Source organism: Haliotis rufescens, unplaced genomic scaffold (genome assembly GCF_023055435.1).
Source record: "Haliotis rufescens isolate VD_foot unplaced genomic scaffold, xgHalRufe1.0.p SCAF_2, whole genome shotgun sequence".
Lineage (NCBI taxonomy): Eukaryota > Metazoa > Mollusca > Gastropoda > Lepetellida > Haliotidae > Haliotis > Haliotis rufescens.
The window spans coordinates 18,839,600-18,865,879 of NW_025963890.1; the positions used below are offsets into that span (position 1 = coordinate 18,839,600).

The 26,280-nt window shown below is 38.8% G+C and overlaps 2 protein-coding genes across 3 annotated transcripts; one reads left to right on the forward strand and one right to left on the reverse strand.

The window, feature by feature from the left end:
- Positions 1–4,970: 4,970 nt before the first annotated feature.
- Positions 4,971–14,882, reverse strand: LOC124138803 (proteasome assembly chaperone 3-like). Its single transcript, XM_046505675.2, has 4 exons — positions 14,807–14,882; positions 13,403–13,504; positions 8,764–8,850; positions 4,971–7,407 (listed from the first exon to the last, which is right to left on the reverse strand). Exons 1-4 carry the CDS (start codon positions 14,867–14,869, stop codon positions 7,267–7,269), a joined length of 393 nt encoding a protein of 130 aa, XP_046361631.1. The 5' UTR covers positions 14,870–14,882; the 3' UTR covers positions 4,971–7,266.
- LOC124138802 (transmembrane protein 14C-like) lies at positions 5,659–24,788 on the forward strand. 2 transcript variants are annotated; one of them, XM_048399731.1, is made up of 5 exons: positions 5,659–5,686; positions 15,084–15,173; positions 19,926–20,027; positions 21,698–21,785; positions 23,250–24,788. In XM_048399731.1, the coding sequence occupies exons 1-5, from the start codon at positions 5,674–5,676 to the stop codon at positions 23,290–23,292; spliced, it is 336 nt and encodes a 111-aa protein (XP_048255688.1). In that variant the 5' UTR covers positions 5,659–5,673; the 3' UTR covers positions 23,293–24,788. The 2 variants fall into 2 exon arrangements, with proteins under 2 accessions (XP_048255688.1, XP_046361630.2); XM_046505674.2 differs by lacking the exon at positions 5,659–5,686 and adding an exon at positions 9,013–9,140.
- The last annotated feature ends 1,492 nt before the right edge of the window (positions 24,789–26,280 follow it).

Sequence of the window (26,280 nt, forward strand, 5' to 3'; positions counted from 1 at the left end):
AATAGAATTCAGCTCCATTACTAACGAAAAAACAATCCTCGATAAAAGGCATGCCCTCATTTGCATGGTCTGTAAACTTCCGCTGCACTCGAGTGACGTCAACTATTTTCGAACACCTGATAGTTTTAGTACTTTAGCGGGGTTTCCATGAATGTACAGACATGTTTTGGTGCAGTTCTCAACATATTTCTTGCGGGTTGGCATTAAAACTCAAACAGTAATTGAAAGTTTGAAACCTAGTCACAAAATATGAATACTTGTCAAATGATGATGTTCACACTATTACACTCTTCCTTTTCATCATAGCACAGGCACCAAAATTCTGAATGCCGACAGGACTGTTCTGACAGGTGTACAATACTTCACTTGAGGCCAATGTTGACAGACTGAACGTGTACACTCTCAAGGCGACAGCCTTGTTGACGCCCCACCTCTACGTAACAAAATCACTTTCAATATGGCTGTTCGAAAATAGGTGTCAATCGAAAATAGGGTACTATTTCGGACTAATGCCGAGTTTATAGTTTATACTGAGATACCATGCCACAGTTTAACATGAATACCCACTCAGACACAGTATACTGACTCCGACCGATCAGTCCTTATTTTAACCCCTAAATGCCGAGCACCAGGCAGGGTAACAAGCACCATCTTTTAAAGTCTTTTGGTATGGTGCTGCTGGACCCAAGACCTTCCACTCTTAAGGCAAACACTCTATCCACTAGACCACGGAGGCAATCCCAAGTGTAGGAAAGGAAAAAGGTTAGTCATTTGAACATGTCTGATAAGTTTCATAGTATTTTCTGTAACTATAAAAGTTGACATGTCCAGAGAGCAAAAGAGGACCCTTATCCTACCTAATCCTTGTAGATTGTTCAAATATATAAACTGCTTGCACATGACGAATTCAATCATGCATAACTCAGATGCTTTCCATACAGCTCAAATCATGGGATTTATATTTTAAATACTGGACAAATTAAATATTTCTTTTCCCTTGAATACTACCTTAAAACTAAAACAACACATACAAAAAACTGTTTACAAACAACATATTAATATTAATACATAGTACATTCAGTCGTGTGGAAAACAGTTTTGTCCATCAGTTTATAATACTGCCCATTGATGACTACATTTCTCTCCCTATGATGACAATACCAAATTTGCAACAGCATCACTACAGTGTTTTTTCAACAATAAAATGTTCCCAGTAACACAGAAAATATGACTTGGGCCCTCACTGACCTGACTGAATGTTTTCACCATCCTGTCAAGCTAGTATTACACATTAGCATAAATAAAACATATGATGATATTCCAATGAAAAATAACCTGACAGATATAAATTCTTGGAATGTTTTTCTCATTTTGATGAAATCTCTTTCCTGTTTGTTAAGCATCAAGTGTTCAATGCATGGAGTTAAGTCTGATTTTAATGGCAAAAATAATATGACCCACCACAGAAAAGGAAAAAATGGCGGAATTTTCTGTCAAATTGTTTAATCTAGTTCAGTGTGGATTCTCTTGGATGTATTTTATTCTGTGTTGAGAGCTGAGAATTTCCGTATCTCATTCCGACACATATATTTGAAATTTTACCTACATGTTCCAGTCATGTTTTCTTAAAGCCACAAAGATCAGTATGCAAGCAGGATGACTGGGGACGGTAAACAATCAATTCTGGACCAGACAAACCAGTGGTTGATATTACAAGCAACAGTCCATGTGGCCTGGGGACGTATGATGAATCACAATCAACCAAGTCACAGAGCCTGATCCATGTAACATCCTTGTACTACATGCAAAGTTTGCCAGAGCACAGCAGCCTTAAAGTTGCGGGTGGGGGTGACGGGTTGAGACCAGTGGGGACCTATTTCACCAGTGCTCAGAGCTTGTAGCTTGTTCTGCTTGAACCAAACAAAAATGTTCACTATTTTTAGATTTTATGTCAATTATACTGTTCCAGTTTGTAGCAGGACTGAAGCATTCAGAACTGGTTCAGAATAACAGCCCTCAAATGCTAAGTACTTGTCACTGACGACTACCATCATTGAATTTTACTTTTCCTCAGCACAATTTAGGTGAGGTGAGGTGAGGTGAAATGGGGTTTAACGTCGCGTCCAAGATTATTGCACTTATATAGCGACGTGCATGTACGTGTGTGTGTTTGTGTGGCTGCTTGTACTAGTCCGGACTGATGCCGATTTATAGTGCTAGCTCACTGAGATACCATGCCGCAGTTTAAGAAGAATACCCCACTCAGACACAGTATACTGACGCCGAGCTGACCAGTCCTTGTTTTAGCCCCTTAATGCCGAGCGCCAGACAGGGTAACAACAAGTACCATCTTTTAACGTGTTTTGGTATGACGCGGTCGGGGATCGAACCCCAGACCTTCTGCTCTCCGGGCAGACGCTCTACCACTAGACCACGGAGGCGGTCTCACAATTTAGGAGTATTGGGCTAGCTGACTAGCATAAATTTCAAAGGCTGCACAGGGCACATCTGGTAGATAGAAATGTGTTGAACATATGCAGAGATAATTTCAAAATTTTTGACAGGTATTTGACCTGTTTAGGCAGTTCCTTAGACTCACATTTAGTCTCTGAAATCTTATATTACACAAGATCCTACTTGACTCTAAAAATAAAAATTCCCTATACTGATTTCAGAGCTTTCTAACTAATGAAGCTTTCATTTCCAATGAATTTATATAGTCTGTCAGTCCATTACGCCTCACTTCAGATCAGTCCTCCCTTATGAAAGTTAGCCAGCTCAGACTTGCTTTTGTATGCATTTCTAGATTATGTTTTTTTCATAAAATAAATATATTCCACGGTCATGGTGCAGGACTAGCAGGTCCTGTTATGTACATATTAGAACCACAAGCATGACACCGTTACAAGTGTCAACATCAATCTCATGAAAGGACTGCTCCATACATTGTCTCAAGCTTTTGTAACAAGTTACATATACTGCCTCCTGTTACAGATTCGTTGTTTAATACTGCACTCAGCAATACTCTAGCCATATGGCAGCGAAGTCTGGGTCAGACAATCCAGTCATTCTAGGGTTGTATTCTAACTTGGAACCCCACAAAGGGTGATGCATATTATGTGTTCTATATATTCATATTTGTTGTACACATAATAATCAAGCCCTCGGAGCAATTCAACATGGACACCATAGCACACCCATGATCCTTGGCAAAACTTGGACATTCACACATTCTTTGGGGTCACAAGGTAGGTCTTGTCATCACTTCGTGAGTACCATAATTATATATCAACTTTCATAAGGGAGGACTGATCTGAAGTGAAGCTTAATGGACTGACAGACTATATAAATTCATTGGAAATGAAAGCTCCTTTAGTTAGAAAAACACAACCTCAAAGTGTGATAGTCATGGTCAGCCGGAGTCTTTCATAATGCAGTTTCATGCCCACAATCTAAAACCAGGTCAAAAAGTGATGCTATAAGATATGTAAGTCAGGGATAACTATAGGATTCCGAACTATGTGCCTTCATTTGCAAATTGACAATAAAATTGTATTTTGTTCAAAATTGGGACTTTTTAAAAGTTCTTACATTTTTTTATTTTGGAGGTGTTTTAAGATTGTAGTTTCACACAGCATTCAGTGCAATAAAGTAAATTTATGCATTGAAGTCTCTTTATTGGTCCTGTTATAAGTGAAATATAAGGCATCTTGTCCAAGCCATCACATTAGTTTAGGAATTCTTTTATTCCCATTAGGGTATATGTACTGACATTTGCCGCAGACTTGGGGGCTAATCTTGGTTGCTTTTGATAAATCTCCCTACTCACAATAATTCTTTTTCGGGAAAAGTGGAAATAATTTATCACAAGAGTCATCGGGAGATGACATATCCCCCCAGTCTGGTGCAATTTGGAAATGGAGTTTGGCTACTTATACCCCATTTTTGGTTCATTGCAATTGGATACCTTCAGTTAACGCTGTTCAGTATTTTTAAAAATCCGAAATCATCAAAAGGCACTGGCTCACTACCAGACTGATCTTTATGGCAAGTTTAATCTAGAAATATTCAACAGTTATGGAGGTCTGCTCAGGAAACGAGTACAACTCTCATTTTCAGTATTACTCAAACTTATCATCCTGGAAAAATGAAAAAAATCAACAACAACAAAATCACAAATCATCAAAAGGCACCAGTTCCCCACTAGACTGACCTGTATATACAAAGTTTCAACAAGAAATGTTGAACAGTTTTGGCGTTCTGCTCTGGAAATGGAAAACAGATAGCTGATGGATGAACATGGTGATTGCTATATCCCCGTTTTTCAAACTGGGGGGATAATAATATTGAGCATGTATTATGCATTAGATTCCATAAACTAGCGCCAGCTCAAAGCATTACACCATTATTACCCCGATCAATGGATCAGTGTGCTCTTGAATGTCATTCTCAGCTCCCTGGGGATTATACAACCCAAGCTGTCTATGAGGTGTTAGAAGGCTGTCACATTACCACCCATTCACTGCTGGGTGAACAGAGGCACATTTCAAACAAAAGTCACTTGCCTCGTGCCTAAGGCGACACCACATGTTACATGTGTGTAAATGTCGTGCAGGACCGAAGCCCTAGAAACTCTCAGGAGTCAAACTTGCACCCGGTCACCCATCCATTTACTTTCCTCGCCTGATATGTGACCTATGTGCTCTACACAGGACCTACCTCCACACGCTGACACAGAACTTCCATAGTTCAGTCTAGGGCATGCATGGTATTCACATCTTTCTCTTGTGAAATATTCTTTGCCATAAAAGAAAATATAAATCAAATTTACTTATTTAATTTACAATGTAGAAGAGCTTCTCCTTCAAATGGCATGAAAACCAACAAAGATGCAACAGTTGTCTCCCTTGTACATTCAAACTGTATCCACACACTCCACTGAGGATACCCAATAAACAACACTTGACGTCTTTCTTTTAATTCATTTATTTTTTTAAACAAAATAAAAAAATGAATGAAACACATATGTGTTAACAGATCAACACTTGCTCATTATAAACACACAACTGCTTCACCCCAAACACATGTGGAGATTCCAGGCATGCATTTAACAAAAACCACAACTGCCACCAAGAGCTGGGGCATCACACTTTAAAAGAGTGAAGATATTATTGTGTTCCTCTTTGAATGAGGGCATCAATGGGGCTCATCCATATGGGGGGGGGCACAGGTGACCCAGTCATCTAAGGCGCTGCGATTCGCTGTGCAGAGTTGCGTCCCTTGGCTTGGGTTGAATGGCGCTTTCAACAGCATTCCAGTTATATCACAGCATGTCAGCTTAATGTGGGAGGAAAGCCCGAAGTGATGCATGTCTCAGACGTTTACCACTTCGGTGAAACCCAAGAGCACGGGTATGGTGCTGACAAACCTAAAAACATAATTGGGGCAAACCAGGATACGAACCCACGATCATAGGTTTCTGGCATGCCCAAGGGAAGCAACTGTGCACAGCGAATTGTGGTGCCTGATATGACTGGGCTACCCTTGCCCCTAAAGGCTTCAGGTTAAGTTGCATCTGTGCCCCTGCATCCTTCATGCAACTTAGGTGACTGAACTGGTTCCTGGCCCCTTTTAGGCTGATGCATAGAGCAGGGGCTTGGCTGAGGAGCAGATATGAACCCAGTTTGTATGTATTGTTTCTGGTACATGTAAAAACTTAATTTGTTAATTTTGAACATTTGTGTTAATTATTCATCGATCTACTGTACTGTTGATATTTTCGTACATAATTGACTTGATAAATGTTTCATGGTAAAAGAGTTATACTTTGTAACATGTCTTGCCCTCTTTTGAAAGCATTAATAAGACCATTATAGTATGCACAATAAGTGTAAATTTAAATGGTTTAGCTTCAAGTTGACCAATATCCTTTTTTTAATCTGCAGAACATTTAATGTGTTTCGAAAGTACATCAAAATCCCCAAATATCAATATTTTAAAAGCAGACAATTTTTTTCTGCACGTGCAAGCAGGCACACAGACACACATGTCATCTGGTACAGAAGAGCTTGTGGTCATTAATCAGCTGTGACACACTAACAAGAGGACTCCTGCAGATAGTGGGAGTTCTGGTGGGAGTGGTATGCAGTTAGCTGTTCCTAACTTTGAGGATCTCAGAGACCCTGTACCACTAAGTGTATATGCATTTAAATAAAACCAACACTCACTTCCAGATGAGAAACAAGCTGTTTACATCATGGCCAACATTAACTCAACCAACATGCTTATTTCAGGCACTGCATGTACACATGGTCTTCATTTTCAAATATGTAAACATTTGGAGCTTATTGATATCATACAATCTTTGACTGAATGATTAACATGATTAACAGATCTACATATTCAAAGCATGGATAAACTATCAACTGACTAATTGATTAAACTTCCAAGTGCTACAGCTCAAAAACATCCTAGTGTGACCCCCTACCCCTATGGCATAGACAGTTGTTCACTCTATATACCACTGATGTGATGAGTCCAGAGTATTGGCAAGCATTTCATTATACAGTTGAACACTGTAGTCTTGATCGTGAGATTTCTCGGTTGTGTTGAGCTTTGATGAGTCTCAGTTGTGTTGAACTGATTATCAATTCCCAGCACATTCCTTCAAATTTCATCATTTATTTGACCTCTGAACTTTTCTATACAATCTAATGTAGTTCACATACAATATCCTTCTATTGTTGTTGTGAACTATGTTGAGGTGAGTCAAACACTTGGATAAAGCAGTGTTTGAAATCAGATGGGATCCTTGAGACTTGCTGCTAAGTATTTGTATCTAGGGGCCCCTAAATATTTAACTTTTAACATTGGGGCCATGACAAGGACAACTTGACTTCCAAGCTTAATGTGTGACCAGTTGATATGCCACACTTTTCTACATCCTTTGAGTCATACACAACAGTATGAAATATTACAAATGAAGTGCAAAACAACATTCATTCACTCTTACTCCTGCATAAGAAATGAGGACAACTATATACCTCTCAATGTCCTGGTATTTGACTTCATACACAGTGTCGTACGTGACGTCTTGGAAGTACACTGACAAACACAATTCATAACTGTCAAATTAGGCCTCCCTAGGAATGATAGGTATAAGCCATGTGTTCACGGTTGACTTCACATAGTCATTGACCCATCATACTTCATGAGACTGGGTTGGATTTCTTTACATGGTATCTCATCACTGATTGGCTGTTTGTGTCAGCTGACAACTTCCTTGACCAATGCAGCTAGAGCTTTCACTGTCTGTGGGGTGGTATCTTTCAGAGACATTGTTAGGATAATGGGTTTGGTTGTTTTCACCTCAGCTATTAGATTTTTAGCTAGGACATGGGTAAGAGGCTGAAACAGTGAAAAAAATGTAATTACCACAAAGGCTTAGGATATAAAATCAGGTTATACAGAAGCATAAATTCTTTTCCTTTTTTTTATTGAATCAGACAATCCATAAATTGGAAAAAAATTACAAAAGAAACAATTTTGAGATAAATGTAAAATATTTTAATCTTTTTTTATCCCTATAATTTGACTTCCATGTTTCTTCATATTGCTTAGAAAATTATGTTCATTACAAATTTTTTGGGTCTAAACCAATTACACTTATTAGAACCATTATAGAAAATATATTTCTTGAGTCCTTCCCATTGTGTACTCCTAACACCTTTAAGGCAACTAAAGGCTAAACCAAAATGATGAGAACAAAGTCACAAAATGATATTACATCAAAATTTAATTAAATAAATACACAAAAACTACATTTCAATTAAATCAGAGATGTATGCATTGTTAAAGTTAATTCGTTTTATGTTTCTAAATAACTCAGCCCGAGAACTGTAATTTGATTGGTCAGAACAAAGTTGATTATTCTATAATATTTAAAGAGTATCCAATTCACAATAAATCAATTGCAAGTGATTCCATGGCATATGGTTAGCTCAAAAAGCAATTTGTTTTGTTACCACAATGTTACCACAAATCGAAAAAAAATTAGACCACACATCCTGATGGACAACTGTTCACTGATTGGTTGAAAATAGAATGGGCGGGGCTTGTGCATAATTGCACAGAATGATAGCACTAATTTTGTATTGTTGTCTCCAGGTTCTGTGTTAAGGATTACATAAGCAGCCTGTGAAATTAATACTGTTCACATATTATTAAGAATTGACATATGTTGTCAAACCTTAAAGCTGGTGTGCACGCTTTCCGCAAACCCACTATGCATGACTACAGAAATGCTGAGGGTCAATTCCGTATTCGACGTAATAAGCGTCAAAATTAGAAATAGGGGGTTCTTATTAGAAAATTATTTGGTGGAAAAAACAGAGTTGAAAGATAAATTTCGTGGTTATGCTGACGGCCTGAACTGTTTATATACGACAGATATTTTTTTCCAGAATTTAATTGCCCATAATCAAGGGTGCATATAACACACGAGTGCGTATTATACACAAATAAATAAGTCTTGTGTACATTGATCAATCGAAAGGGATGCTAATGGGATTGTTCACTTGCCAATATATTAGCAAATATCGCCGTGGGTGTTAATTAGAGCGTGGCGCTTATTACGTTGAATAGGGTATTTAACATTTGCGCACCAGCATTCCATTCTGCTCTTGAATTTACAGACACAAATAAAGGATGAGTTTCAGTTTTGATGAGTAATAGAAAGTATGTGGCAATGAATAAGAATCTCACCTCATCTGACCCAAGAAGGACTTTTGTGGAGTATACCGATGTGGACTGTTGCATCTCATCCAGGACAATGTTCCGACTGATCTGTACCTGCAACAATAAGGGCTTACACTAAAAATCATGTGCAAGCGAGGATAGAGTAGAAAAGAAGGGGTGTATTTCGGAATCACAAGTGTTGGATGGATGCAAATACAGGTTTTGCTATAATCTAATCTGCCGATTTCAGCAAACTTTATTTCTCAAAACTATCAGGTTCTTCGGTCGGATGGAGTGCTTGAGTTTAGCTGCTTTGAACAGTACTTCACAGCTGTGTATCAGACTGATGTGGGAAAAACCATCCAAAGTGATGCTGGCCTTGGACGTTAGTGAAGCAAGCACAGGTATAATGCTGAAAAACCTAGAATCATACTCATTCCAAGCCATTATCACATATTTCATGCAAGTCTGAGTGAGTGAGTGAGTGAGTGAGTGAGTGAGTGAGTGAGTGAGTGAGTGAGTGAGTGAGTGAGTGAGTGAGTGAGTGAGTGAGTGAGTGAGTGAGTGAGTGAGTGAGTGAGTATTGCTTACAGCACAATCACCAATCTTACAGCTATCTTGCCGGCAAGTCAAGCCTAAGGGAGGCAACTCTGCAGTGTAGCATCTTAGTCATGTCAGACAACTGCCACACCTGACCCCTCTGGTTGGGATGGATATCTCAGAGTTTCTAACTTTGTTCTAGGACAACTAAAAGCAAAATAGAGGACACTGTGGAGAGGTGAGCATGCTGTTTATGTACCTCTATGTGAGACCAGGTGAAACTGTCATCACAACACCATTTATTGCAACTTTAGTAACATATTTTATAACCTTATTTAAACAGTTATGATCATAATATACATGAATGGTTCAGATGTTTTATTTATCTATTGGTCTACATATTTTTATCAATATGATTTTTTAATCACAAAGTTATCTGAATATGACACTAACCTCCTGTGAAGCATATCTTTAATCCAGTTCTTTAATTTGTTTTACATGTATGCACATTTCTTGTGGTTAACATGTACGTTTGCAGCTGGCAGAATAAGAAGAATAGTGATTGTTAAATTATTGTGTTCGCTTTTAATTATTAACCTTAACTTTAAAGGGGCACTTATCTTTGGCTTCTTCCCTGCTGACTCACACTAGCTGCCGCGAGTCGATTTGCTCGCAAACGCAACTGAGCGTGACAAGAGACCAAGAGACTGGGCTACTGTCTGTAGCATAAATAAACTTTATCTATGTTGGCATTTCTGAACACCGATTGGCTACCCGTGATCTAGGATGATTTCAATATCACAAAGGGTGCATGTTTATTAATTTCCTTAACCTAAACAAACATACAAAATGAATGGTGGAAGTCAAAGTATTTTGGGATTTCAAATTGCATGTAATACAATGACTACTCCCTTGTTGTCATCCATGTTTCCTGCTATAACCCTACACCTGTGTATTTGTCGAAATTCACCTGATGCTCAGTTAATGAATTTATTACAGGTCTAATTAATGGTAGAACCACTCAGAGTAGCAGACAAAGGTTCCCATTTGGCATTTCTTGAGTCTGGGGTAATTATTCAATCTAAATCCATCTGAAGTGGGATGAAATGTATGTTATATAATATGCAGGTGATAGCACAGTATGAGAGTTACAAAAATAACATCCATCAGAGGAGTAAACGAAAATATGTTGATTGATTAATCACTGATATTTTGTACAGTTGATTTGTCGAAAGTGCTTACATGTGTAGGTTTACTAAAGCAGATGGAGTACTACCATATCTGGGCGTGAAGTGCCTATGTAAAAACAACATACTTTGTTTAAAGGATTAACTGATAATATGTTGATTGATTAATCACTGTTATTTTGTACAGTTGATTTGTCGAAAGTGCTTACATGTGTAGGTTTACTAAAGCAGATGGAATACTACCATATCTGGGCGTGAAGTGCCTATGTAAAAACAACATACTTTGTTCGAATGATTAACTGATAATATGTTGATTGATTGCTAATTGTTATCTCACTCAATGGATTTTTTTAAAGAACCTTGGACATCATGAAAATAGCTGTGACACTGGCTATCTCAGCTAACCAATGAGACATATGACACCTAAGTGAAACACCCCAAACAAACTTACGTGATCAGTTAAGAAACAAATATGAGTTATAATATCCAGAAATGCTATATACATAGTTTATTATATTAGATTGTTACAAAGACATGAGACATTGAACAAGTTTCTTTGTACAGCTGCAGACATAGGGGATATTTTCTTTGTGTTGATATTGACGGATACATTTCTTGAACAAGGTAACTGCCTAATTTCTTCTTCGATCCTACTTGGAAACGTGCTTGAACAGAGTTTCCAGCTTATGCAACAATCCACTCAAACAATCCCCACATCACCATGGTCACCTCCCAAACAAATGGGTAACACAAGTAATCCTGTGCATAGTGACCTACACAACCTGATCATGTGCCTCCTTTGTCACTTCATTCTCTTTTGTCACAGCTAACAGGTTAGAGGAGATAAGATGCAGGGATGGTCAGGTGGGCATAGTGTGTGAGATAGGATAAGCATATATAAATATAAAATTTATGAAAATATTTCCAAATTATTAAACTTACTCTCACTGATCACAAAGAGAGGTCTTCCGAACCCAAGATGGACAACAGCGATGGGATCGTAAAAGGCAATCAGGCTGTCCTGGAAGCTGGTTGTTTACAACAAAATCCCAGCAAAGTCCCAAGAATAGTTTTTCATTCTCGGACAGTTGAAACGGAACCCTCTTGACATCCAGAGCATGGATCCAGACAAAAGAAACAGGAGCAGATATACCATGGGTGCTGTCATCCTCCAAGACAAACCAGGGAGACAGAAGCCAATCTCATAAGCGAGGAAATGAACCAAAAGCCTAATCCAGATTATTAGAGATATCTTTGTTTGTTTGTTTATTGTTTAACACCTCACTCAGCAATATTCCAACTATATGACGGCGGTCTGTAAATAATCGAGTCTGGACAAGACAATCCAGTCATTTACATCATGAGCATCGATCCATGCAATTGGGATCGATGACATGCATCAACCAAGTCAGCAAGCCTGACCATCCAATCCTGCTAGTCGCCTCTTATGACAAGCATAGTCACCTTTTACGGCAAGCATGGGTTGCTGAAGACCTATTCTAACCCCGATCTTCACGGGTCGCAGATATCTAACAGCACCAGTTGAGGAGGGGGGTAGATATTCAGTGAGCTTGCTGCGGAGTCCATGAAACCCTTCAAACGATCATCTGCTTACATAAAGCAATCCAGATGTAGTTGATCAGCAATCCAGTGTAGAACTGAAGTAGGATCGTCAGATTCAAAACTTTCCAGAAGCCGGAGAAGAGTGATGGTCCATAACAGCAGTAGCTGGCACATATTCCACAACCAATGGGACCGGGACTGTAGAACCAACAGGAACGACTGGGTAACATCAATGTGATATCACCGATCCTTGGAGTGTTGATCGCGGGAGCTCCAAACCTAAGAGCAGTAAACCCGGGAGCAGTCACATGATCTTGAAGGTCATTCGTGAGAGCCAGAGCATCCATCCCGGCACAATTTGAGTCTGAATGCCGATCGTGGGAGCGCCAAGCCTTGGAGTGTTCATCAGGAGAACGTCGATCCCTGGATCGGGTGGAGGAGTCCGTTCGTGGAACCTTAGAACAGCGATCCCAAGGAGAGTGATCAGGAGAGTGGCAAGTAGTTGATCAAGCCGCTTGTGGACTCTAGGCTGTAAGTGAAGAGCGATATCGAACCTGATCTTCCTTTATGGAGATAAATGGAGAATGCAGCCTCCAGAAAATTTGCATTCCATACAGTGTGATTCAAGGCTGTACCATCAGCGAGAATCACAACGCTTTTAATGTGGGTCAGAGGTCAACATTGCGCAGAAGCAGGATGCAGATTATCAGCTGCGTTTTCCTTATTCTTTTCCATTCCCCTTAGCATGGTATAAAAACAGCTGCGCTAAGTATAGGCAAATTGAAAAAAAACCAAAACCAAAATGCACTCTCTCATGATCAAACATGTCACCCCGGCGTGGCGGTGAGAAAGAGAATGAAGTGACAGACAAAGGAGGCATGTGATCAGGTTGTGTAGGTCGCTATGCGCAGGATTACGCACATGATCCATTTGTTTGGGAGGTGACCATGGGGATGCTGGGGTGTGTTCGGGTGGATTGTTTATTAGAAGCTGTTATCTCTGTTCAAGCACATTTCCACATAGGATCAAAGAAAAGAGGAAGAAAGTCATATTGTGAGATAGGATAAGTTTAAAACTTAAACTAATACTAACTAATACCAAGAAGTGACTTATCAAAACTTTGTAACCATTACCGATGCTACGTGCAAAAATAAAGATAAAATAGTATTTTGTTGATCAATGTGACGATATGCCCTTATACTATCAATAAAAGTGACAAATGAGCTTACTGCTGGCGCAGCACAGGTCATGAACTAGTCAGGATTTCTAGGATATCATCGGGGTACTCACAAGGAAAGACAATAACAAAGGCAACAAGAAGTCCTGGGTTATTGCTGTAGATCAGTGTCCATTTAAATAACACATATAACCCTCACCATAGTGCCAAACTTCTGAAGCTGAGAGACCACCAGAAGCAATCTGTCATCAAACCTGCTGCATAGAACATCAGTGTGGTTGTCATTCACCACTTTTGTCACCTGCAAAATGATTATTGAAAACATGTACTGGCTGTCAAACAGTTATCGCCAAGGACCTATTTTCACCAATACTCCATCTTAGCATGCACATAATCTGATAATTACCACTTGTTTTCACTTTTGCTCGTTTTCATCAGGAGGAATTTTTTGGGACAAGACTGCAGTTTTCCGGGTGCTGCTTTTATAGGGCTAATTGGCTGGTTGCTGGCTGAGGCCCCCCTCCCCACTCACCCCCCTTCAACTCTTATTCTTAGCCCAATCAAACATTCCTGTATGATCCTTCGGGTTTGTTGAAAGTTAGAAAGGGTTTTGGTGTCCCATCTCTTTTAACAAATGCATCCAATGTAATACTAATTAGTGGAAAATCTGCAAACTTTTGTCTCAAGTTTTGGGTTGCTCAGAGAGAGAAAAAGGTACTACGCATGCGCATCAAGGTAAACAATAGCCAGGGAAAAGACAAATATAAATAAAGGTGTGAATTTTAGTTCAGAAAGAACACATAAAAATATGGCAAGAACTGGTGCGATTACGGGTTGGTGGCCAGATTAGGGAATTTTCCTTTCCAGTGCATGCCAGACATTTAATTTTAATTCACTTTACAATCAACTCTATGAATTTACTCACCTAATCTATTGTACAAACACAGTTAAGATTCCTTAACAATACAAGAAATTCACAAAATAATCACACAACACCAAATGTGATTATTTTGTGATTTCTTTATATATTTGCTACTGTACACTAGTGAATCTCATCACTTTATGTGTGTGTGTGTTATTAAAAACTGCCTCATTTCTATGTACATTCATGTCATGCTCTCCAGTCCCATTATTCACCTCAAGAACTCAGAAAGGTCAAGATTTAGCCCTCTAACGTGTGTATGTATAGGCGTAATACAGAGGTTGCTATCCATAATATTCCTCGTTAGTCGGCTCATCATGCTCATATTAGTTTGTTTTCTTCGACACCCGAGAGGTTGACACGAGTCAACGGCTTGAGATTAATTAACATCATGATACCCGCGAGTGTTCTCACGTGGGCATGGTATATGTAACCACTACGTGTTTGGAGAGAATCATGTTATTCAATGTTATGTCATATCCAACCTGGATTCCGTGTTCCGGAATCCAGCCAATAATAATTGAACATGACTGTCATGATCAGCAGATAAGCCTGCTTTATCCAGGGCCTACAACCACAATCTTCCACTACAAGGTAACTTTCTTAGAGCTGTAACAGAGAAACTCTCATCCGGAAAAGGACGTCAGTAACGACATTGGATTTGATCAAGAATGTGTGTACCTGTTTTGTCATCACTGGAAATGCTGCCGACATGGGAGCTGCCATTTTTATTTTCACAATCATACTTGCACTACAACTGCTCTTATTAAGTTAATGATTGTGATACACACATGTATGTAGTAATACACTTATTTAGAATAACTAATTTATATAAACTTTTATAAGCGTTCATTGTATTACCTATGTAACATATTGTATTATTCACTCTCCATTCTAAAATTGTGAACATAATATATATGCCAAGAACATTAGTTGTATATATATCTCTTCCAACAAGCACCTGCTGGCAAGATGGCGATCGACATCATTAGTTTTGCTTATGCTGCGACTATTGCCGCTGGCGGAGTCTTAGGATATGTTAAAGCAGGTAAATATATTCGCTTGTTTTACCATGTTTGTATAAAGTCCCAGACGAATGAATTTGGTGAACTGACAACATCTATTCCCTAAGAAATATTCGAGTACAGGGAAGTCGTTAATTTAAATTTTCATTTATCAAGTGATGTGCCATCATGGATGTGCATAAGTTCAGAATGTAGAACCTTCAAGTGTTATGGTCGGGTCGTTTATTGGGTTGCACAGTTATAATTTACATATGCAGTCCGATAATTTTAGTTTTATGTGGGAAGAATAAAATAAATGCAACACAATATTGACTATCTTTAGCATTTTGTGACTTAAAAAAACTTCCCACTGTATTTATTTTGACATACGAACTATAAGCAGGGAGCAAATATTATCAGGTGTAGGAGAGAATTATTGTTGTGCCAATTGGGGTTAAAATGTCTTGAATGAAAGTCTTTAAATACCAGCCTTGTCTTGCTGCAATTAGTAAAATGTTATAAGCCCAATCAATGACTTAATATAACATTCATGAATATTGAACAATTTATTTGTTCCATTAGGTTTTTGATGAACCTTTAATGTCCTTTGTGAATTATAAGTAGGGCTGGGCTGGGTGGGTTCTGAATAGGACACGGGTACCCAAAAGACTACACAGACGTGGTTATTCACATGATTGTTCAGTGACAATAACCAATATAACTCCATGGTCACACTACATTTCTTTGCATTTCTTTGCATTTCTTTCTGACTATGCATGCATTCCTTCTAACTTTTTTTATGTTTGAGTAAATATATAACGAAATTTCCAGCAAATGACAGAAAAAAATCCCAATTTGAAATTAACATTTCTTATTTCACATTTCAATTTACGAAAATGTGAACAGTAGAAAAATCCAATTTTGAACAAAATAACTTGATTTATTTTTCCTAGTTTGACTGCTAAGGGAACTTAGTTTTGGAATCCTAGACATATCCCTGGTCAGCTTCAGTGTATGCATGATCAGATGTTTTTATACATGTATCTAAACAGTTTTCCAGGGCTCCGGTAAATTAGTTTCCAATCAGACATTTTGTACCAAACTCTTGAGACCTACAGCAGGTTCCCGGGTAGGGTTGGATAGTGGGGATCAGGTACCTCGGCAGTATATTAGGACTCGTCCAAGCCCTGATTATGACACTACTAAAACAATTGATATGTATTAAATAACTTTGAATACGAAACCAGAACATTACTTAGATTTTGAAAATAGTAGTAAGTAAAACTGTTTTTTTGATAGTTTCAAGAAAAATACATGTTTTTTTCGAATCAACTCATAGCCTGCCAACAAGTATTCATTTAACCACATCATTGTATCATCACTGGATTCTGTTAAGTTTTTGCCTTTTCTACTTGTTCTTCATTGAATATGAATTGTATTATTTGGCAGTAAGCTGTCACCTGAATTACTGAATTTCAAATGTCTGTAGTTTCTTTTACGCCAAGCAAATTGGATGAAACATTTGGTAAGGCTTCTGATGTTAGTGTGTATGCGCTTCAATATTCATTTGATTCACTAATATCGATTAGTACTGCTGTCACCAGATTGTAGGTGCTTCAAATGACTGTAATTCTTAAATATTTCGGATGAATTTGAGGTTTCATTTCAAATCACTATGACTGAAACAGTTGTTTTGACAGCCACGCCATCACTGAAGCTAATACATGCAAGAAAAGTACTTATTTCTCAATCTCTTTCGTTAGGCATTTTTAAATAAGGATATCTACAATTGTAGGTTAAGAAATGCCTATGTGGTTACTGCAATATTAAAAAGCCAATAGTAATCGACAAAGGGAGTGTACATGGAAAGCTTGCAATTTGACCAGTGTTTGAAATGATTTCAAAACCCAACAAGACTGTTGGCAAGGTGACCCATAAAGGGTGCCTGCTCATCTTCAAAGATACCTGTCCGCATTCAGACAGTATGAATATTGAAAAATTGCGAAAAACAAGAGACAAATTGCATCTTGATTTGGCTGAAATAATGCAAACAATTACTTGAGAATGTATGAGGAGTTATGATATAACTGAATAGGTAAGGAGCCTTAAATTTAACTGCCAGACAGTCATTATCTCTGCTTACATCAAAGAGTTTATGTATAATATTGTCATGGTAGAATGGAGATAGACATACTGTGTTTTGAACATTGTTAAATGTAAAGATAGGTTACCTGTAGATTTGACATAGCTAAATTTAACATGTGAAACTTAATGTTGCACTCCTAGTTTCAAATTCAACTCCACACATTGAGATCTATGAGAACGGTAAGTATCCCTCTACTGAAACTGCTTGTACTCAGTAGAGTGGAATCTGTTTACTCTTGAGTAGTAATCCACCTAATTCTAGATCCGAAATTTGCTATGTTAATTCTATGATCAAGTAAAAAGTGTCTAATTTGGATGAGCTTCACTCTGGATTCCGGATTGAAATTGTGGTAACTTTGTTTTGATGATAGAAGAAAGACAAAGTCACTCATTACTAAGGGTGAAATGATACACTGATATTCCGATGCATCGCGATACTTGACCCACGATATGATATACGATAAATGTGGGCCCATTTATCGATATGCCACGATACGGAACACAAATCTCAAGTACAGCGTTTCCTTGCCATTGTACCTTTCAATAAACCGCTGGCTTGGTTTTAATGCAGGGCTCCCAAAACGTACTTACATTTTTAATAAGCTCAGGTTTTACACTGACAGATGTTTTTCCCCATCTCAAAAAACATTATCAGCTGATCACCGCAAGCACATAACACCGGAAATACCAGTCAGCAAATCCGAACTGAAGTACGCATTTCAAAACCATTTTTATACTATCTTGTTATTAAAATGTGTTCATTGTATATCTGGACTTGTGTTTGTAATATATATATATTTTTTTTCAAAATTTAATTTAATGTTGTTTTCATTAAGTTAGGTGAAATCGTGTGTGAAGAGATACAGCAATCACGGTCAGATTACCGCTTTTGACGAATTGAAACAAACTTTAGTTGCTAAAGAATGGATACATATATTAAAAATGCCATACTTTGACTTGTTAAAAGTCATATTTGTGGCAGTTTGGCTAATATATGGCAACACAACGTTTTCGGAATTGAAATACATGTAGCGTGTGAAGTCCCTACGGTGACTGGTCAAGTTGTTCCATGCGTAAAAATATCCTGCAACAGCAATCACCAGTACCAAAATGCTACACTTGTGGTTCTTATAATTTTAAATATATATATAGTAAAAGCTGCAACTAAAGTAACACGATATTGGAATATATTATTCCTGATAAAACAATAATTTCAGATACAATTTCTTCGACCATTGCATCAAAATTCTTTGAAGTTGTATCACTGGTGTACATTAATTATTTTCTGGTGTTTGAATTTTGAATTGTTTTGAAGGAAAGTTAGAGAAAATTCCACTTTGAAGCTTAACAACTTCAGTAGTTTTGTTATTATAAAATAAATTTGACTACTTTAACTCTTGTTTTTGTATCATTCCGTATCAAGATACGTATCGTATCGTGACCAGAATATTGAGATGCGTATCGTATCGTGACCATCCTGTATCGTTGCAGCCCTACTAAATTACTCTTGAATAATCCACCTAATTCTTGATCCGTAATTTGCCATGTTAATTCTATGATGGAGTCAATCTCATTACCGCTACTGCTAAACAAAGATCTGAGGACATCCCATTATGGGTCACGTCAGACTGACCTTGCGTGAACTTTGACCGACCAATGGAATGACCGATCAGAAGGAAGCTTTCTCCTGCTTTACGGCACTAATTTCAAATTGGCAACTACGCTTCGAAACATATTTTGACAAATCCTCGATTACAAATTTGAAACCTGAACAAAAGAACATTCTGGAATGGCTGATAGATGGTCTAGATTGTATGGATTCAGTCGTTAAACCCGTAACCATCGTTCGGAATACCCCGTGTTAAAGTTTTGAAATTGCATGATTAGAAATCACATTCCAACTGTCACTTTCATAATCTGGTAAGCAACGCTCTGATTGATTGGATGAAAGGTCGTTCTGACGTGACCCCTAATGGGATGTCTTTAGATCTTTGTTTAGCGGTAGTGAGAACTAAGGTCTGATTTTAATGAGATTGATGATGGAGTAAAAAGTGTCTAATTTGGACAAGCTTCACTCTGGATTCTAGATTGAAATTGTGGTAACTTTGTTTTGATGATAGAAGAAACACAAAGTCCCTCATTACAGCCACAGTGTTGTAGCTTACCTGTGCATCTTGGTGTATTAACATTTACATGATACAATCAATTGTTAAGAAGTGACAATCAGAAGTGTGTTTGATGACATCAGCAGTGGAGCCCATGAATACAAGTATGTTTTACCAGCTGTACAGTCTCTTAAAACCGACTCTTTTACCTCCAAAGTGATACCTTCCCGTGGGGATTCCAGGTTAGAATTGGTTCCTATCAAAGTATGTTGGTTGTAAGAGGCAACTTAAAGGATTGGGTGAGTTGGAAAAACAATGAACCCAAATCGTTTTAGAAAGCTGACAGCTGATTGGCCCAAGAACCCACAGGGATCCTTATTTTAGATTGGGAGGTCCAAGTTTGGTCAGGGTTCACCTGAAGAGACCTTCCATGGAGTGACCTAAGATCTTGACAAATCGGAGTAACACTCGGAGTAATAGGTCTGATTGTAATGAGATTATGTATATCCAGAATTTTTATTCAAGTTGTGATGTAATGGCTTGCAGGGAGCATGCCCTCTCTGGCAATGGGTGTGGCCTGTGGAGCAGTGATGGGAGTTGGAGCCTACCAGACAACAAATGATCCTAAAAATGTGTCCTTATCCCTTGGTAAGTTTTTCTTGTTGTTATGAGCCTGTTCATGTCTTTAAGACTGAAGGTCCTGGGCAAAGTATTGAGGCTACCATGAGTCATGACAATAGCGACTGTTTGTGTTACCTGGATGATTGCATGTACACCTGACACCATGGACTGTTGCTCATGCTGTCAACCACTAGTTTACCTGGACTAGTTCATTATTACAGCTGGGACATGTATGTATGTTGTAATTTGAGAATAACTTATGAGCAATAGGGAAGTAAAGGTTATATATCCCTCATGGACATGGCAAAGAACTTTCACCATTAGTTGACAGGGGACAGTTTGTTTGTTTGTTTATTTGTTGTTTAACGCTGCACTCAGCAATGTTTTAGCTATATGACGGCGGTCTGTAAATAATCAAGTCTGGACCAGACAATCCAGTGATTGACATCGTGAGCATCGATCCACGCAAATGGGATACGATGTCATGCATCAACCAAGTCAGCGAGTCTGACCACCCAATCCCATTAGTCGGCTCTTATGACAAGCATAGTCGCCTTTTACGACAAGAATGGGTTTGCTGAAGACCTATTCTACCCCGGATCTTCACAGGTGTGACAGGGGACTTGTGTCAGGACCTCTAAATTGTATTTGACTGACTCCGTGGTCTAGTGGTAGAGCGTCCGCCCGGAGAGTGGAAGGTCTGGGGCTCGATCTCTGGCCGCATCATACCAAAAGATGTTAAAAGATGGTACTTGTTGTAACCCTGTCTGGCACTTGGCATTAAGGGGCTAAAACAAGGACTGGTTGGCTCGGAGTCAGTATTCTGTGTCTGAGTGGGGTATTCTTCTTAAACTGTGGCATGTATCTCAGTGGGCTAGCACTACAAAACCGGCATTTGTCCGTATTGGTACAAGCAGTGGCATGCACATAGCTAGGTAAGTGCAATAATCTTGAACGTGACATCCTTCATATCTGCAGGGCTCATATTTTGGTGAACCTATTCTTATGTTTACCAAAATGCAAGCCCTGGCAGTATAGAGGATGCGGTAAGCCTCATTTCACCTCAGGGGCCACGGGTGGCCCAGTCGTCTAAGGCGCCGCGATTTGCTGTGCAGAGTTGTGTCCCTTGGTGCAAGCCAGAAACCTATGATTGTGGGTTCGAATCCTGGTTCGCCCCAATTATGTTTCTAGGTTTGTCAGCACCATACCCGTGCTTGTGGGTTTCACCAAAGTGGTAAACGTCTGAGACCTGCATCACTTTGGGCTTTCCTCCCACGTTAAGCTGACACGCTGTGATATAACTGGAATAATGTTAAAAATAGTGTTAAACCCAACTCACTCACTCACTCATTTCACCTCACCTATATAAGACAAGGCTAGATTTTGTAAATGTTGAATGCTGACTAGTTGATGAAATTGTGTTTCAGCCACAAGTGCGCTATTGACCAATTATGTTTCTAGGTTTGTCAGCACCATACCCGTGCTTGTGGGTTTCACCAAAGTGGTAAACGTCTGAGACCTGCATCACTTTGGGCTTTCCTCCCACGTTAAGCTGACACGCTGTGATATAACTGGAATAATGTTAAAAATAGTGTTAAACCCAACTCACTCACTCACTCATTTCACCTCACCTATATAAGACAAGGCTAGATTTTGTAAATGTTGAATGCTGACTAGTTGATGAAATTGTGTTTCAGCCACAAGTGCGCTATTGACGGGCGTCATGGGCTACAGGTTTATCAGCTCGGGCAAGTTCATGCCAGCAGGGATGGTAGCATCTTTGAGGTAAAAACTCATTGTTGAAAGTGTTAAAGTGGAAACTTAAATCCATTGAATGTCAGGAAGCTTATGGAAGGATGTAGGGTTGTCATGATTAACTGATGTACTGAGGCACTGATGTATAACAAATCTTCCTCTGGTGATATGATACTCAATACACCTTCCCATGTTTCCATTGTTTTAATTCTGTGTTGATTTTCACAAAGTAGTATTTACTCAGGCTGGCATTACCTTATTGCCTATTACTAAACAAAATGTATTATATTTGTTATCAGAGTGAGCATAGATTAGTCAGTCATACGAAATAACATCTTCTAGAAGCGAGGGACTTAACTGACTATAAGAGTCCAGTTTCCACCCTTGCGGAACTAGGCAGGAATTATGGAGTTATATTTTGTCTATGCATAGTCCAGTCAAAATCACATAGCGAAATCAACAACCGTGCAGGTTTGGTTGGTTGCAGGATTTGCAAAGCATGTGTACTGTCAACTGGGCGTCAACAGATAGTTTTAAAATCTTTTCATGTTTTTGATCTAGGTACAATATAGATCTTGATTATCGATCAGATCTTCTTCACCGGATGCTGCCATTTTGTTTGAAGCAAATGTAATTGATATCAGAGGTGGAATCTGATTGGTCAATAGCAGGGACATAAAAGGGACATAACCTGTAATGGCCACGAGTGGCGCTACGATCGAACCAAGAAATTTCAGCCTAGTTTGGCAAGAGTGGAAACTGGACTTTATAGTCTGTTAACTCCCTTGCCTCAGGAAGGTGATGAAATGAATAGAAAACAGTTAATAGCACAACCACCCAGGCCACATAAAATGTAACATGATAATTGTGGAAAATTTATATACTGATATGTACTGTGTTGTGACTGAGGATCATGATATGGTGTTTGTTTGTTGTTTAATGCCACACGCTGCAATATTCCAGCTACCATATTCAACGTAATAAGCGCCCTTCCCTTATAAGCGCCTGCAGCGATATTTGCTAATATAGTGGCTAGTGAACAATCCCAATTAGCACCCTTCCGATTGATCAATATACACAAGCCTTATATATTCGTGTATAATACGCAGTCGTGTGTTATATGGACTCTTAATTTCAGGCAATTATATTCTGGAAAAATATATTTGTCGTTTATAAAACGCACAGACTTTTCTTTTGTATCATTTCAGGCTGTAGGCATAAACCACAAAATTTACTATCATTCAACTCTTTCACCAAAATTATATTCTGATAAGAGCCCCCTATTTCTAATTTTGAGAGCGCCCTGGGCGCTTATTATGTCGAATACATTATTTCATAGCAATCTGTAAACAAGGTAAATAATCAAATCTGGATCAGACAATTGTGTGATTGACATGATGAGCATCAATCTACACAAATGGGATTTGTTGCCCACCTTTAATGACAAGCATGATGTAGTTGTATCTTGACACCCTACATATCCTCTGTTTTCAGTTTATTAATGCTGATGAGGTACGGGTATCGACTAACTCAGTGAGCTGTCAGGGACCTCGAAGTGGAAACATCATCGCTTCATCATCAACCTCCATGAAATGTCATTGTCTGTGACAATAAACAGTAGATTATATTTTTCAGTCAATAGGACTTGACTGTTTTTAGACTAATTTGCTCTCTTTTTATTACACCATCAAAATGCCTTTTGCCAAATTTCCTTTCTCTGTAGAAGAATGTCTTACCCGGTACTCTCTAGTTTTTGTTTTGCAACAACCGTGAACCGCAAGGCAAGACAACTGTAGTCCTGTTTCTGTATCTCTATAATAGATAATTTAAAACATCTTATAACCTTCTGTGTCAAGATGGGTCAGAGTCGGCCACTCATGTTGCTGTCATTCTGTACAGAGTAGTGGCCCTTAGTCATGCCTGGATCTGCAGTATGGGTTCCAATCCCAGATGAGACCTGATTATAATTATTGATTGTCAGCCTGCTGCGATATTTTTGGAATATTGCTGAAAGCAGCGTAAAACAATATTCACTCACTCTTGGTTGTCAGTACTGTACACAACTTCACCAAAGAGGTACACGTTGCATTATTTCGGGCAGTGCTCCCACATCAAGATGACACGCCATGATACAACTGAAATACTGTTCAAAGCGGCATGAAACACAACTAACTCATGCCAAAAGGCATCAAAAAGATAAGATTGCCAATATTATCCCATCAATCAAATCTCATCACATTCCTTTGTCAATGAGGGTTCACTTGGCCCATGCCCTGGTGCTTGATGAGACATTAGGCCATGAAAGTAGTAATATCTTCAGGGGCTTATTTGCAGAATGACTAGGTCACCATGCATCTTTTGTTTTACTGAGAAAGAGGCAGATCACAGATTTTGATAGAGATTATGTATGTTAAAGAAATGGTTTGTAGGGTTGTGTATTGGTAAACAAATTGTATTGCAAAATATACGTTGCCTGTGTCTATATTGCGATACATCGTATGATATATTGGTAGCTAAAGTGTTTGACAGTGATTTACACTGACTGTCCATTCAGATACTATTTTCTACATAGTAATGTAAATTTTACTCAGCATGGTCAGTTGCCGCCATTTTGTAGTTATGGATACAGGGGAGATAAAGACAAAAAAATCATTTCTGTGTTTCCGGGATTTTTTCAATTGATTTTGAAAGGAAACCTCGTTTGTGAATAAATTTCTGTGCAGATTTTAGGTTAAGTGATACAAATAACAAAAATTGTTGTGTTGTTTTTACCCAATATGCTGGAACACAGAAAAGGATATTGTAATGTGTATATTGCAGCATACCAGTAATACCATGAAGTCCTAATGGTTTAAATAATTGTTTATGAAAGAAATGTCCAGTGATGGACCTTATTTGTATATTGTTGTGATTAAATACAGTGTTAATTTCGTACAGATGGTGATGGTTTCTGTGGTACCTTCATCTCACATTTGTGTGCAGTTGAAATGTGTATGCAAGTGTAGAAATAATAAAGATTTGTAAAAAATGTGAGCTTTTTTTACCTTGATTTGTCCCAGCAACACTTGGCAGTGGAAGATTGTCGCCATATGGCTGAAATGCCAGTGTGAAACTATATATACTTGGCAAAACAAGTTTAAGGACACCCACAATTGGAAGGCTGTGTGTTAATACCCAGCAGCCAAGACAGATGAACCAGATCATGTAAAAATATTGTGTTCTTTTGGGGGCGGTCGGGTAGCCTAGTGGCCTAGCCCAAGACCCGGGTTTGATTCCCAACATGGGTGCAATGTGTGAAGCCAGTTTCTGGTGTCCCCCTGCCGTGATATTGCTGGAATATTGCAAAAAGCGGCGTAAAACCATACTCACTCACTCTCTCTTTGACTTGTATATCACAATCAGATTCAACAATTTGCGTATGACAGGTGATGAGGCACATAAGTGATGGATCCAGATGGGGGGGTTCTGAGGGCTCTCTCCCTCCTTTAAATGTAAGAACTTAACCAGTCATGCAAGTTCTACACCAAATGGTTCATAGCAAGAACCTCCTGTCTGCCAGACTGCATATCTTCATTCTGAACAGCACCAGTTAAGCATTGAGATACGTAACTATACATGAGGTAGAGGTAGGGTGGCAAACATAACATTATAATTCACAGACAGGTTAAAATTAATGAGGATTCCAGGTCAGAATAGTAGCTCGTTCTTGACATAAGCAGACTAATATTTGGATCGAGTGTCCCCTGGGCAGATGCATGTTAGTGTATCCTGATGGCATAGACCCTTGCTCGTGCTTCAGTCTCTGTTGTTTAACGCCGCACTCAGCAATATTCCAGCTATATGGACCAGACAATTCAGTGACTAACATCATGAGCATCGATCCACGTAGATGGGATACCAAGTCAGCAACCCTGACCACCCAATCCTGTTAGTTGCATTCACTGGTGGCTCTGGTCTAAGGTGGTGGCTCAGTTATGCAAGATGGAGGAACTTGTGTAATTGGTGGCTCAGTTATGCAAGATGGAGGAACTTGTGTAATTGGTGGCTCAGTTATGCAAGATGGAGGAACTTGTGTAATTGGTGGCTCAGTTATGCAAGATGGAGGAACTTGTGTAATTGGTGGCTCCGTTATGTAAGATGGGGGAACTTGTGTAATTAGTGGCTCAGTTATGCAAGATGGAGGAACTTGTGGCTCAGTTATGTAAGAAGGAGGAACTTGTGTAATTGTGGCTCAGTTATGCAAAATGGAGGAACTTGTGTAATTGGTGGCTCAGTTATGTAAGATGGAGGAACTTGTGTAATTGGTGGCTCAGTTATGTAAGATGGGGGAACTTGTGTAATTGGTGGCTCAGTTATGCAAGATGGAGGAACTTGTGTAATTGGTGGCTCAGTTATGTAAGATGGGGAAACTTGTGTAATTGGTGGCTCAGTTATGTAAGATGGGGGAACTTGTGTAATTGGTGGCTCAGTTATGTAAGATGGGGAAACTTGTGTAATTGGTGGCTCAGTTATGTAAGATGGGGGA